The sequence below is a fragment of the Anas platyrhynchos genome, chromosome 3, assembly GCF_047663525.1.
Source record: "Anas platyrhynchos isolate ZD024472 breed Pekin duck chromosome 3, IASCAAS_PekinDuck_T2T, whole genome shotgun sequence".
NCBI lineage: Eukaryota > Metazoa > Chordata > Aves > Anseriformes > Anatidae > Anas > Anas platyrhynchos.
The window spans coordinates 76,822,504-76,839,097 of NC_092589.1; the positions used below are offsets into that span (position 1 = coordinate 76,822,504).

At 32.3% G+C, this 16,594-nt stretch overlaps 1 protein-coding gene across 9 annotated transcripts in view; it reads right to left on the reverse strand.

Annotated features, from left to right (window-relative positions):
• GRIK2 (glutamate ionotropic receptor kainate type subunit 2) overlaps nucleotides 1–16,594 on the reverse strand; it is a 404,092-nt gene that overhangs the window by 228,690 nt on the left and 158,808 nt on the right. For 7 of the 9 annotated variants that reach the window (XM_027454785.3, XM_072036154.1, XM_072036152.1 and 4 more), the window contains 3 exons: nucleotides 16,210–16,391; nucleotides 12,230–12,283; nucleotides 9,880–10,053 (listed from right to left, as the gene is read on the reverse strand). In XM_027454785.3, coding sequence (XP_027310586.1) covers nucleotides 9,880–10,053; nucleotides 12,230–12,283; nucleotides 16,210–16,391 — 410 coding nt within the window. The remainder of the gene's footprint in view (nucleotides 1–9,879; nucleotides 10,054–12,229; nucleotides 12,284–16,209; nucleotides 16,392–16,594) is intronic. The other 2 variants (XM_072036155.1, XM_072036156.1) reach the window with 2 other exon arrangements.

Below are 16,594 nucleotides of genomic sequence, written 5' to 3' on the forward strand. Positions count from 1 at the left end.
CAGAATCACAATAATTGCAAGTATAAACAGTCTGTAAAGAACCCATGTGTCAAATAAAACCTTTGAGGGAGAGGAGAGGTTATATTTTACATAAGTAATATTGACAACAATCAAATCACTAAGGTATAATATTTGCAAAGAAGAAATAGAAACTAATAGTAGTTTTTTTTATATAAATATTGAGAGAAATCTCATGCACATCATATTCTTCTCAAAATAATATTTTTCCAGTAGCATTTAGCCACTAGGTTTGATCGAATAATTCTGTGGCATTAAGATGCATATATATATATATATAAAATTTATTATTTGTTTCCAGGACATTACCTGGCCCCTCATTTATTTGAAATAGGATACAGTCTTATCTCTGCTGCTTACGTACTATATATATTCTTGGGCCTTTGGAAATGGGAGTATGAAGGCTATAAAAAGTGAAATCTCCATTTTACACCATGATAGTTGCATTTAGCACAGTATTTTTTCATCTAGTTCCTATGCGGAGTGTAGCTTGGGGCTGCAGAGGCCTCAGGTGCACAAAGAAAACATATAATAATGAAAGCATATTAATTTTGTCTCCAGCCTGATGTGAAGGTACTCACATGTAGATTCAGGTTGATGCTTGAATATTCCTACATGCTGTTTAATGGCTTTGTCTGTGCACTTGTGGCCACTGTATTCCCACGTCTGTTTAAGAGGAAAATATATTCACTGCTACAATTCTAGCTAGAAGCTTGATTAAGCTGCCTAAATACAGGCATATAGCACCATCTGAAATATTCAAGGGTACCTGAGACACACACAAAAGATGGGCAGACATGACTGTGGACTTATAGGAGACCTGTGCTCTTCTGGAAGGGCAGGTGGAAGCCAGGAAAAATATCCTGTAGCATCTGGAAAGGCACTGAAATTGAGTTCATGGTGTTCTGGACAGGAAATTTTACCCCAAGATTAATTTAAAACAGTAAACATTTATCGTATCTGAATGAAAGTCCCCGTGAAGACTACATGTACTATATGAACCCATCTAAAATTAGAAACTGTTGCATCTTAAGGAAATAAGCAAAAATTGATTTATAGGAAGAAGTAGTAAATTTTATTAGGCAAATCAATATACATCTGGAAATAGGAAAACATTCACTCACATGCCTTTCTATGTTTTTCATCAGAGAGAATGGTATGCCCAGAAGCTTGTTTATTTCCACCAGCTATGTCAGCCAGTCTAGTAATTAGAAAATATGAATCGTAACAGAAAAAGTAACGCATTCTTGTTTTTCACAATGAATGGAGACAGTCAGAGCTTACCAAACTATGGCCAAATTAAAAACCTGAATATCCAAAGACATATTTACAAACAATTTTCACTCTTTTTCACTCCATTATCACTTATATTATTTAATTCACCATCAAAAAAAATCAAAACAACAAAAAACTCTTCAGTGTATTTGCATTACCATATCTAACCTAAGCATGAATGTAGCAAACTAAAGGTTAGCCTAATTAAACACATACTGATTTCCATTGGGCCATGATATTACCTACAACATATCTTTCAACCTCACTGTTGAGTACATACCAGCCCTAACTAATAGGCAGTGCCACTGTGAAGCTGGGGAGCACATGGGGCTAAATTGCTGGTCCCTTCACTGCACAAATTAAATGACTTTTGTTGTGAAGTAACTCATGGCTCCACTGCCACCATTCCACATCCTGTACAACTGTAACCTAATGATTTCTAGAGTTGTTCATTCCTGCAAATAAGTCTGCTGATTACCAGCTTTCATTATGCTGCTCCTAAAAACATCATTCTTTAACCATAACGGCAAAGAAACAGAATAAAAGTAACAGTGCATTTTGTTTCACTTTTTGTGAAAAGTTACAATAAATATAGTGCAGAAATAAATGATTATGCTGAATTTCAAAATGCTTCTCTTATGACAATTATCTTCTTGGACACAGGTGTTTATGGTATACTGGGTTACAGTCCCCAAACTTTAAATTTCATACAGTGCAGATACTTGCACATTTCATAACTAAAGGCATTTAAGTTCCTATTTCAAAAAATACTCCATGCTAGTCTTACAGACTACACATGAATTTTTGTGAGTTGCAAAAGCTCTTCCATGTCCCTACTTGCTATTATGCTAAGAGTTCCCTCTATTACTTTCTAAAGATGTAGTAGGAGAGCTCTAACATACAAGCATTGTATGAGTGTTACTATGTTTATAAATAACTGCACACATCCTCAAACCACATCTGGATGAATCCTATGCAATCAGCAAGAGGCTGCAACAGGGGCAGTTCAGGTTGAATACAGGTTCTTCACCTACTGAGAGGGTGGTCAGGCACTTGAACAGGCACCCCAGTACAGTGGTCATGGCACTGAAGTGCTGTGCTGGAGTTCAAGTGTTTGGACAACACTCTCAGATACATGGTCTGGTTTTGGGGTGGTTCTGTGCAGACCCAAGAGTCTGACTTGATGATCCCTGTGGTTTCCTCCTTACTTAGGATATTCTATGATTCTAAACCTTCCATATGGGAGAAGCTGCAATTTATTTCTGCTAAATGCTACATGACACTTGGGCATATCTTCTCTTCAAGGACAGAATTGCAAGTTTCTGATAGATCTTGTCTCCTAAAATAGCAAGAAAGACTACGTGCAGGAGTCAAATATTTAATAATGTAATTAATTCTCAAAATAGCTGACATATTTCTAAAACATCTGACAGCACAAAATCTCACATAGTCCCTAAACTCATGAAGTTAACTGTGCCTAAGGGAGACTTCTAGCTTGTAATGGAGTAATAAGTAATTGTTTAGTGTTTTCTTTGAAGTACGCATTTGCTGCCACAGTGTTTTACTGAACACATCTCATCAGCAAATCCAGAAAATTCCTTTTGCTAAAGGGATAATTATAAAGCTGTCTACATAACAAGCTATCCTCTTTGAAGCTCTAAATCCAAGGCTGTTTTTCTGTAATGAGTATTTCTCTTTATTTTTATGGATTTTTTCAGACTCAGAAACTTAACAACACCCTTTTCTCATCAAATCCTTCTGTCCAGTCACAGTGCCTGCTAGCAGTTACTGAAGTATTATTTAACTAGCTACCTCAAATGTAACTGTTATTTCTCAGTTGTTAGGTAGAGATAAGAAATTGCAGTCTCATAAATATCCTCTTGCTGTTAACGGAATTAAATGACTAATTTCTAACAAGTTATTCAACAAATTGGAAGCCCTCTTCATCTTCCATAAAATAACTTAAAATAACACTAAATCAAAAAGATCGCCATTTCAAATCACAAATATAAACAAGTATGAAATAATTTGTTATTCTAAAGAAATCAAAGCATACTCTAAGGAATTAGTAGGAAGTAAAGCAGCTGCAAGTTCTGTTAACGCCTCTAGATGAACACCTAAACTTCATTAAAGCACTAATTCAACAAGTGAAAATATCATACTTGCAATTAATCTATGGTTACTCGGGGATTAAAAATAGAAGTGTATTTTCCAAAAGGAAAAAAAATTGAATTTTAATAGAACTTTCTTCTTCACAGTGAAGGATTTGTATCTAGTGTAATAATGCAGATATTTAAATCAGTTTGTACAGTCATTGAAAATCCTGACATTAGGGATGAATTGAGTCAAATGAAGTAAATTAAACTTCAGAAGAGTGCTGAAGGAAAGACCTTGATGGCATCATAAATGTTTGCTTCATTTGGGAAGAAAGGAAAGCAGAGTATTTTGTAGAATACTTAAGATACTTAATACACAAATACTTAAGAAACTGAGGTCCAGAACAAAATTAGATTAAAACATGAACCAGATATACAAACTACTGCTATTACTAACAGTGTACATTTCCAGTTTTGCATCTCCCTGACTTCTTGAGATAGTAACTAAAAGCTCTATTTTAATATTGTTTGGTTTAAATTTAATCTATCCCTTTATTGTTGTAGTATTTTGCTCACCTAACTTCGATTAAAATGCATCAGAGACACAAAGATTGTGTAAAATTTCCTTGTGTAAAATGTTTTTTGAGCAGGGTATTGAACCTGGGAAATATATTCTTGTCTTTCATAGCAGCAATACATTCTTGTCTTTCATGCCATCCATATTATTCATGTCCAATTCTCTGGTATGAAAGCTACTTCTCATTTTCATGAAAAACTTGAGTAGACTTCGGTTATATCATGGCAAAAAAAATGAACTACTTTTCTTAATTTCAGTTTCAGATGGGTCCTAAGCCTTTCCTCACCCTATTAATTTCTTCCAATCTTGTCTAGAATGGAAAAAAAGTAAACTTTTCAACTGAATTAACTTAATCAAATTATTTAACGTGATTCATAATGGTTTATCAAAAAGTAGGCCAAAGGGCTCTCGCAGATTACAGGCTCTCTCACCTGATTACAGTTGACCATTTAACATTTTTTTTAAACAATAGGCATATTCATTACAGGATTTTTCAACCATATTAATTTAATGTAACTGAAAATATACTATTGTTGTGCATCCACACTTAATGTCCTTCTGCCATTCTTTTATTTAACAATTTTTTGTCTTATGATTAAATTCAGTAATACTTCTCAGAATATTAAACTAATATTCCTGACCACAAAGCTAAAATTAACATTCTGATAAACTGGACTTCACAGGAAAGTCATGGGACTTAAATGTTGAGAGGCCACTTAGTGGAAGCTTTCTTACAATCAGAGGAAATGAACAAAGACTATATGAATATACAAACGTATCGGGCATGCAAATATGGAGAACTATTCAGGTGAAATTATCTATGCTTTTACAAATCCAACATTATTCACTCTTTCACTTCCCTTTCAAAATTCAAAGGCAATTATCACCTGTGCATTTTTACTGTATCATGAAGGACTGTCTGAGACAGCTTTTTGGTGGGAATGCACTGCATATACTTGTGACTGAGAAAGAGAGAAATGTATTTACAATACATTCACAAGTGAGAAATGTATTTCTCACAGCGATTATTGCATGTTTTTTCAATTGTGTATTTAAAGAAAACTTCCTGGGATCTACTCTCTTTATCTGAGAAAAACTTTTACAAATTTTAATTTTTCTATTATTTTTCTGAGGAAACCTAATATTGACCTGATCTATAGCATTCTTCAAGTACCACAGTGCTTTCCTGCACCTGCCGTATAAAGCTACTAAAGTGAATATTAAAGCATGGAATTAATAATCTGAATAGAAAAAAGCACACTCCTTCCTACATAAGATGAAAGCAGATAGCTAAATTGAATGATATGCAAAAGCAATTAGTACGGAACACTTTATGTTAATGAAGAAGCTGAACTTGTTAGGTCATCTTAATTATAAATGCTAAGTTCTGACTCGAGGCATAGAACACTGTGGAAGATTAATAGCTGTACAGTAGAAGAATTCTGAACTTCTATCACTATGCACATTCTACTTTGCTTGGTCTGAATGATGACTGTCATATATAAATGCAGGAGTGCGTTTATGCTGTTCTATTGTGGTTTTGATTTGGTTTGGTTTGGTTTCTTCTTTCTCAGTGTATGCCACTTGGACTGACTTGATGTTGAGTCAGGTATACCAAGGCAAAGTTTCTTGAAAATTGTGCATTATTTCTCTGTTCTACAGAATATTCTTTTATTAATACAGCATAGATGACAGCACTGTTAGAATTTAACAAAAATACTCAGTAATCATTACTAAGATTTTTTTCTTTCTGTCTTGCAGGAAAATCTAAAATTCATTTTTTTCTCCAGGCTAAATCAGAATGAACCCTTGCAAAACCAAAACTTTTTATGAAATAAAAGCTAGTTACATAAAATACATATTTTTATTTAATTCTTATTTTTTAGACTTACACTATAAATTCATTTTTCTAGAAGAAAAAATATATTTTTATTCCAAGTCAAAGATTCCCTCTGTTTCAGACTAGTTTCAGCCTCTCTGCTTCTGAATTGCAATCTGCAGTGTTGAAATACTTTCAAGACCACAGAAGCACAAGTCTACATACATTAATCTATCATCATACTTTTGCACACACCCACATAAACACACTAAAAATCAACCCATTTGTAAAGTCTTAGAGGACAAAGAGTAGGAAGTGTCTCTGTCCAAGTCAGAGAGCTGGAACCAAATGATCCTTAAGGTCCCTTCCAACTCAACTCATTGATCATATGATTCTGTGATCATACAAAAACAATAATCAGAGCATTTTTAAATTCAAGACCGCTGAGATACTCAGAAAAAAAAAAAAAAAAATTACAGATTACAGAAAATAATATAATCTTTTAACTGGCTTACTAAGCTAAACCACATGTGCACATGTATTTATGCTATATGTATGATAGAGGTACAAATATAGCATATAGCAAAATAGAGCAAAAGGATAAGAAAGAACCACTTTGATTTTCATTGGACCAAATAATAAATATGAAAGAACTATCAAAAGTATAAATGACATCTATTAATATTTTAGTCATGATATAAAAGCCACTTCAATAATAGAAAATCACTGAACCTTCCGCAGGATTTCTATGTATCATATTAAAATCAACATATACACACAGTTCTACTGTGTGAAAGTCACCGAGACCTTACTAGAAACCATGCATATTTGATTCTTATGAATAAACAAGCAAACCTTTTATCACAAGAAGCTTGTGTAAAGAAAATATGTATATATTCTGACACAACAAATCCAAATTCTGAGTATTTACTGAAATACTTCCAGACTCGCCTGAGAAACATAAAGAACAAAGCTGGTTCTTCTGTGGTTACTGTCCTACATCACAGAACAGATTTACTTTAGAATTATTATTTATTAAATAATAGAATGTTTAAATATTTTATCATTTATTAAGCAGGTGAAATTTGTTTTTCCAAAGCCCACACAAAGGAAGTTCAGAAACCCAATAACTAGAGTGTAATGTGCTGGAAATTTTGTTTGTTGCCACTAATCTTTTCAGGTATGCTAAAGCATCACCTTTCCCAGACCTGTCCTGAGCATCAGCCTGGAAACAAAGGAAAAACTGCCCTAATTGAAATCAATAGGCTCCGTACTTGGAATTATAACTTGGAATCTTATAAAGTTACAAGATGAAATTTTATACCCCCTTTTCATCATGTTGGTATACTACAGGTCAGATTATGAGGAAAATAACGTCCTAATAAGAAATTTACATATGTCTATAGAAAACAGAAAAAAAAAAAAAAAAAAAAAAGGCGGAACTCTATGAATTACAAATAGCAAAATGTTGAAATAAATATGATTAAATGTCAGAGTTAAATTCACAGTTCCAACTCTGGCAAGATGGCTACACTGATTTGCATATAGTAGAAAAGTGGAAGAAGGACACAACACAACCAACTGAGCTTATAAACTTTGTGATCCAAAACTGCCTGGTTTTACACCTCTGGAAACTAATCAGATTTGCCTGAGGTCTCTACTCAGAGAAATACAAACCTTAGTTTTTCATTTGGCAAACTGGAGTTTCAGGTGTTTAAACATCTTGTTAAATGGCATCTAGCTAGTTGGATCAAGCTAAATTAACCTATTAAAAAACAGCAGGTTTTTGCTACCGTTTTACTGAATAAGCTGTCATCAACCTCTGAAAATAAAACTTTCCTATTTCAGCCCATATCATTTACATACAGTATTCCTCAGCAGCAATTAGTGCAGCAACTTTAACTCCTCAGTGCATTTCTGACTTTAAATACACATTAGCCACAGTGCAATGTCAGTCAAATTTGACAAACCTAAAAACTATTGACAATAGTTTAATAAAATGACTTTTTTTATTCTACTGAGCACAGGAAGAACTTTGTGCAACAGTGTCATGACATAAATTACTTTCATGTCTTCCATAGACATTTATTTTAAAACTTACATCTTGTGTATGCCTTTTCTGTATCTAAAAGCTAGATTATAAAAGCTCTTTAAGTACTAAAATTTATCAAGATTATTAGGCCTTTAAGTAACCTTTAAATGCTATCTGCATTTCTCAGGTATCTAAAACCCAGGCAATCAAACTGCATTTAGATGCTTCGTCTCCATAAACAATTCCCCTAAAATATTCACAACATTCTGTGTGAATACTTGTTTTTTGTGGTTACTACAGAAACCACTTAGAAGTACAAAGAGGGTTCCAGAAAATAATCCTGTATGCTTTTCATGCGCTTATTTATCCTCTTCTGTCCTGAGGGAAAGTAATGTTGTAACGTATCATCTTATGCAGTACACTAGCTATAATAAGCTTCTGCCTTACACCAGAATCTTTTCTGAGAGTGACACTTTCTTTAGAGCACCACAAGATGAAAAACATGTGATTGGCCCACAGAACTCTATTCCAATCTCTATCGCTGTGTGACTTTTTTGACCATGACCCCATGGTAATACAACTATTGTTTGCACTCAAACCATCCAAAGGTTTGAGGTCAATTACATCTGTGATCAAAGCATAAAATATACAACTCCAGTGAGTGAGATGAACTGCTAAAATTTTTATGTTGAAAAGGGTAAAAGTCAAATTAAAGAGTTAATGCAAAATGCAAGCATGAAGCAATGACTTCAAAGCATCAGCTCTGTATGAACTACCTATATTCTTCAAACATTTCTAAAATATTGGCATGTTCATTTGCTTATTTGAAATTATTTAGAGAAAATTAACAATGAAACTTTACAGATCCCGTCATACAATACTTCAGAAGTGCAACACAACGAAACTATTGCATAATTTAATTTTTAAAATGTTTCCAATTTTCATTTTCAGTACACTATTAATAACAACAAAATAAAATATTTTTGTTTTAAAAGTTAACTTTCTAAAAAAAAGACAAAAAAAATTAACTTTTAAAAATTCATATCAAGTGTAATTTAGTAGCAATATCCATTAAATCTTTATATGTTATCAACAGAAAAAAACATTCACAAGATTACTTATGTTACATGACTCATCTAACACAATCTAAACAACTGTTATATAAATCTGACATCAATCTTCAAGGAACAGAGCCTAGCATTTTTTCAAATATGAAATATTTGAATCTGAAAAGGCTTCTAAAAATCTAAAGAGCAGCAGAACTCTGTCAGCAAAGGTGTTACACATCACCCCCGATCCAGACAAAGTGGAAAATTAGATAAATACATTGCAATAACTTCTAATAAATCTGAAAATTAAATTGGTCCGAATGCAGGATATGTTTTCAAATAAATCCTTCCTTACCACTATAATATTAGATTTAATTTTAACTAATGAACAGAAAGCCACTTAAAACCCAGCAATGAAAGTTTATTTGCATGAAGGTGATTTTGATTTTCAGTAACTAAAGAGACCAGAATAATGGCAATGGAAGGGAAAATATATATATATATCATACTATTTACATTAATGTGCAGAAACTGGACATTGTGCAGAAACTAGAAAGATTAAATTCTTTATACTTTTCATTTTAAAAAAGTAAATAAATAAAAAAGGATTATGCAGAAGGGAAATAATAAAATTTCATTTACTAAAAAAGTAAACATCTTTATGAAAGAGATACCTAAATGAATAAAATAAGAAAATATTGAGGAGACATTGTGATTTAGCTTGATTTTTGTTGGGGTTTGACATGATGCCACACTACTTTTGCCAAGAAGGGAAATACAGACTGGATTAATACATTTACAATGTGGTATTATCATTTAGAAAAATACGGTATGTGTGATTTTTTAATAAAGTTAATATGCTATGTTTTCAGTCTACAGAATATTAAAACAAACACCCCAGCAACTGTTTGAATAAAGATTAAAGTAATATTTGGCCTCATGCCTCTAAACAATTTTAGTCACAGAAATGAAGTTTTTCCTTTGACAGGAACACTAAACAGTGATATTCATACCGTCATAAATCCATCCAGCAAACCTGAATCAGGTTTAGGAGGTGCTTGCAATCTCTCCATAGACCACTTTTCAATGATAGATGACACCTGGCTATTTTCCGTGTTTAGAATTCTGAATCCTGTCATGTTAACACCACTATACCGATAGGGCTCCACATCCAAGGCAAACAGGTCCTGGGGAAAAAAAAAAAAAAAAAGCCTGTTTAGGGTAAGTTCAGTTGCAGAACTATATCTCCTATTAGTCAGAAATGTTCCAGTAGGCATAAATTTTATTAATAATTGCTACAAATATTATTATTAATCATTTCTTCTTTGGCTTACCAAAACATACTTTAAATGATAAAAATAAAGAGAACAGTCTCCTTTTATTTTCAGTCCATATGAAACTTTAATATGTTGACCTTTAACCACTAAAATAAGAGTGGGGGATGGGGAGAATGTACACGGCCTTCACACTTCTTGCAGTTTTTGATTATTGTTTACATTTAACCAAAAGTATTCTTCACATTTATCAATCATACTTCCAAACAGACATATCTTTGATTAGTAATTTCTCTCTACAAGCATAACCTTTGCCAATTGATGTAATTTTAATATATATGTATGTACACGTATGTATATTTACCTCCCTTCAGCACACACAGAGGCAAACATAAATGAAGAAAAAGAAGAAAATCAAATTTTGGATCAAGCAAGTAAACTCATGATTATTCCAGTTCTTTGATAGAATCCTTAGAAATAAAGTAGACAATGGGAAATTTAGGTAAAAGATCAATTTTTAATTAGATAAAAAAATAAATTAAATAAAATTAAAAAAAAAAAAAAATGATTAACAAAACAGTCATGACAACTCTTAGCTGAACCCAAACAAATTTTCATTTGGTTTACTTCTTATTTTTTGTTTCCTTTTAAGTAAAATTTTGAAGTGATATAATGAGATGACATAATCACAGACACTACTGTTCCGTAACATATTTTTAGTTTCATTGAACACAGACATTCTCAAAATCATTTAAACTTTGTTTTTAATTTATATTTATTTTTTTCTTGTTGGCTGTATAATACAGTTTACATTTCCATTAAATGGTAGCATTAGGTGTAGTACTTGTCTGAATCCATTTACTTACTAACTAGAACTGAAGAAAATATAATATGTACTACGAAAAACCAGAGTATAATTCATTATTCATTGTTGACACTGAGCCTCCCCAAAATCAAGCAGTCTCTAACCATTTTCAATTATAGCTAGTAATTATAATAACATTTTCCATGACACCTAAGGTGCTACAGGTGCTAAAATGCTTTTGAGTTATACATTTACGAATAACCTAACTCATGTCCTCTTTCTAAAGAAACAAAATATTCTATTGTGAAGGAAAGACCGACAATAACTTTAACTATGTTACATCTTTGCCTTTAAAAGCTCTCTATTTTTGCTGTGAAAAAAACTCACAACCCCAGGTGTAATTATTTATTCCAAACACATTCATGTTTACACTGGAATATAATAAATGTACAAAACAATATTATATCCATATATTACAGAAACACACAGGTTGGCATATAATGAGCTACAGCATTAGATCCTGAATCAATCATAGGAGAGCATGCAGAAGACTGCTGTAAACACTGTGACTTGAAAATTTATTTGACAGGACTTTCAACATGTAAGGTAAGAAGCAATTAATATATCAAAACAACTAATTTGTGATGCATGTTCCAAAGATACATTGGAAAATCAAAATCTATAATCTGTCTGCATGCTTTAAAGTATTCTTTGATAATTCCAAATGCATATAATCCCTGTCCCTTCTAAAACAGCTAATGTTCCAATAAGGATATAAAAATGACAGAAACCCTGTTTTTTAAATATAGCTTTAAGAATAAAAATTAAATGCATGGTATGTATGGACAACATACCGCTCACAGAAGCAATTTTCACCAACAGCAAAAGACAGGAAACCTAGGATTAATGAGGGAAGTTTCATTTCATGCAACCCTGAATCCATAGGTGATAGCACAATTTAACCTTCTAAAGTAAGAGAGAGACTTGCAAGGGTATTTTGTCTTTACAGTTCTAATGAGCTTCACAAATTATTTTGTGAAATTTTTAAACTGTAATACTACAGTCAGTCATTTTCTCAGGTCTGTCAGTTTGCCAGGCATGCTGTTGAACAATAATTAAACCATTCTGATGAGTTTTCATTGAAAGTAAGAAAACTCAACAGAGAAAACATCATGTACTTACACTCCAATCCAGAGAGACTTTTTTTTCACTTTGTAAGGTAATATAATTAAGGAAAGTGACATCTTTGTTAGATGTCACCATATGTTTTTATAAGCCACTTACCAGTGTGGTAAAGATATAGTGATAGTATTCTGTCATCATTCCCATAGCTAAAGCCTTAAAAAAATAAACAAAAGATTAATGTTTCTGAGGACACACAATCCATTTTTATCACACTTACATGGTAAATGAAAAGCTGCAGAAGAACACTACTGGGATCAGACTACAGGGTTGGAATTGTACTAAAATTAGGTCAAGCAAGTCATTTCCTAGCAGCTAGAGCAGATTACTGACTATTAAAGGAATTTATGAAGCAGATCTTCTGATAGAAAGAATATTATTAGACTGTTTAGTGCAGTAAATGTGAAAAAGGCTTATAGTTTTACATACTAATGGGTGCATTAAGTTGCCACACAAATTTTGAGTTGATAATATTTTCATTCATTATTGAACCCTCCCCTTAAAAAGAATAACCTTATAGGATATGTTTTTCTATTTTGATGAACAATATTGTGCATTTAAAACAAGGACTCATGCTTACGCTTTAGATGTACATTTTTCCAACCATGAAAGAAAATACTCCTGATTCAAAGTTTCACTAGCAGAATACATAGCAATTTCATTTGTCTTTCTAACTTTGCATTATCAAATAGTTACTGATCCTCTGTGCGTTTTAAAACTTCATACTTTTTTGTTAACAGTATAAGAATAAATATTTGTAGATATGCTTTTAAAGTAATGAGCTAGGGATGTCTCATCACTATTCATTACAGACAGTTTCACCCAAAAAGCAGACACAGGTAAACAATATCTTCTTATTCTGCTCAAAAGCAACAATAGTCTAGTATGATTTATGAAAGCATTTAAGTACCTATAGTAATTTTTACTTAATTTTAGCACTGTAATATATATATGTATATATATATATATATATATACACACACACACACAAACAAATAAGGAATATTCTCTTCCCTCCGCAGAATTACAAACAGAATTCTTTGCCAAGTTTCTACCAGTTATACCTCCTCAAATGCACTGATGGCAGTAATTATACAATTGTCACAATAGCAGAATCTGTATACAAAAGAATTATTGGTTTTGAAGGCATTGAGAGCTTTTTTACTTGCAACATTGTCTGAGAAAATGACTAGTTTGTATGTTCTATTCCAAATAAAAGTGAAAAGCTAAAACAAATTTGAAAAGACAGCTGCAGATCAGAATTTTTTTTATCTTTGACAAGATTGGAAAAGTGTTGTTACAGTTTTTGCCAAAGGATGTCTTTACCTGTGTATAGAACTGTAGTATAGTCTACCAACAGCAATTTAAATTCTGCTTAACACAGGAAAACCATTATCTCATGAGAAATATCACAACTTCATTAGAAGCCATATAACACCAAACACAGCTATCTTTAAAAAAAAAAAAAAAAAAAAAAATTCAAGCTAAGGTATCTTTTTCCTATATTTAAAACACTTGTACATTTAAAGCAAGAACCCAAGCTTATGCTTTAGATGTACATTATTCCAGCCATGAAAGAAAATACTCCTGATTCAAAGTTTCACTAGCAGAATACGTAGCAACTTCTGTACCTTATCTGCTTATAAGGGGACTTTCATTCTCCAAATAATCTCTCCACGAGAATATTCATTATTCTATGTTCTGGTATAGTCTCCTTTCCACGTTTTTTTCTCTCACTTTCCTCACTTTTCAAAAGACATCAATCCTTTTTTGTCTTGAAAACATTGTCAATGCTCTGCCTTCATTATTCCAGTGCTTCCACTAACTATTTAAATATTGTCTTCCTTCCCTGTTTCCCCAGAGATGCAGTTACCCCTGAGATTTGCCTTGATTTAATTATGTGGTCTGAATGGTGGGAATTTCTTTTCCATTCCATAATGTATTTTTGGCCAAAAAACAGTAATTTTCTTTTCACTGGCCTCTCAAAGTACTGTGTTGTTGGTTTTTTTTTTCTATATTTCCAACCTGTTTTTATTCCAGCCAACTTCACTCTTAATCCTTCCAATCCCTCCCAAAATTAAATCCCTTGTCATGTCTCCCCAAGTTCTTCCTTCCATTTCTCCCACAAAATTTGCTTAATTCATGGTTTTCAAATGAATCTTTATATAAATAAAGACCTTTTTTATATATTAACATTTCTAGTAAGCAACAATACACGGTGCTTTTGGAATTATATCTCTAAATAACAAATTGTCTTAACATACTTTTTGTCAATTTTGATAGCAGGAGCTCATACTCAGTTCCAGAATTACCAATTTTAGACATACTTAAAACATTGCAATATTGGTGCTGGATGGAAAATTAGATTACAGATTACAGAAAAAGATTACAGAAATTGTAAAAAGATCTAAACACTCATGAAAGAATTGTTCATTTAACTTCTTTCTATAACCTTTAGGGTGAAAGGAGAGGCTTGATAAAAACAGCTTATAATTTGATTTAAAGAAATTTAATGTTCATTGTTGAGTCTTGGGACATGATTAATTACAGAATGCATTTTATTTTCTTCCTCATTTTTATTTTCTTCTCTTATAAAAAATAGGAGATTTTTTATAACAATGTTTTATTTTTTGAAAGAAAAATCTCTTTTCACCTGAAAAGGACTAGGTGCAGTATAAATAACATACATTGATGGAGTTATTTTTAGTATTGGAGCTTTGTAATGCCTTTAATAAATATTTACCATCTGCATTTTTAAGATGTTAAAATAATTAAACATACATTTAATTATTTGGATGAAACGAATTAATTAGGCTGGCTTATGTTAAGTGAAGAGCAAAAACCACCAGCAGATGTGGCGACTAGGAATTAATAGGAGTATTTTAATCAATGCATAATAAAGTAACAAATGATAGTATGCAAGTATGTTTAATTGTACCCAAAACAGTACCCTGAAGTACCTTTAAATGAATTTATTTTTTTTCAAATCTTAGAGGTTTTATTTAGTATTTACTTGGTTTTCCAAACTAAATTATTCAGTATGATAGCAAACACAATATAAACAATATTAAAGTCACTAAAAGCTGTGCATTAGAAATGTACAATATTATTTTGTTTTAGGTATTTTTCTTGTCATTACTGCAAGTTATAACTCAATTAAGAAATATATATTAAAAAAAGGGGGGCGGGGGAGAAAAACAGCATCTGAGGAATTTCCAGTCTTTGGAACTCACTCACAAAGCTAAAGGAGATACACAAAGGCATGCATTTTTGCACACTTCAGGGTTACAGTAAGCTTTTTTTATGAGCTACATCCTTCGTACACCACTGTATCGCCACCTTTCATTGGAATACACCACTGGATTCTGATTCTGCAATATAAAGACTGTAAGTATTTGGTATTCTGCTATATCTTGCTTACTCATCTTACTTGAATGCAACACAGCTAACACTATGCAACACAGCTAACACTTGAAAGTACCTATCCAAATGTATTCAGATTCTTTACAGTCCTTATAGTAATGTAGAAGAATATGGTTCTAAAAATATCTGTTAGTTTTATCCTTTCAGTGGATCACAATGTGTTCATTTGGTAATATACTATACAAATATCACTACCTGATGCCCACAACTTAGAAGCTTCAACTGAAAAAAAAAAAAAAAAAAAAAGCCATTTTACAAAAAAAAAAAAAAAAACTCTAAACAAGCATTTAAAACCAATTAATAAAATGGTTTTAATCAATTCCCCAACTCTTCATAGTTGTAGCACTGACACATCTTCTGATGTGTCTTTCCTCTGTGAAATGCATTGTAAAATACCTTTCCCCCACACATGGAACAATCAATCTGTATCTTTAAAAGGAAAAAAAAAAAAAATATATATATATATATATATATATAATGAAAGCAGCTACCATTAGAGTCACCAATAAAATTATCTCTGAAAGCCTTGGCTGACTTTCAGCTAGGCCTCAGTAAAACTAACATGCACTTTTACTGCTTGTTAAATGCCATTAAGACTAGATATTATTTTTATGTATTAGGGATGAAGATTAGGCTATCTAAAGCAAAATGAGGATTACCTGTTTTAAGATGCCTGCTGCCATTTCATGGCTGCAGTCAAAGATTACATGGAATTCCTTGCCTCTTTTCATCTCCTTTAGCAATGGCTTTGCATCTTTCGTGTCAGCTGGTAACTGACGGATTTTTAGTCTCAGGTTGTACCGTGACGGAGCCTTGATGAGCTCTTGTAATCGAATAAGGCCTTAAAGAAAATAGAGGAGTCAAAGGAAAAGAAAATTATCAAAACAAGAACCTGATTTTCTAGCAGGACAACTTACTACAAACATTTGAAATTTTCTGTTTTTCTCTCCCTTCTCAGTATGCTGCCACTGATACACAGAAAAGTATTTAAAAAAAAAAAAAGTCTCTGTACTCTTAGTACTTTCTTATCACACATCTTTCTTC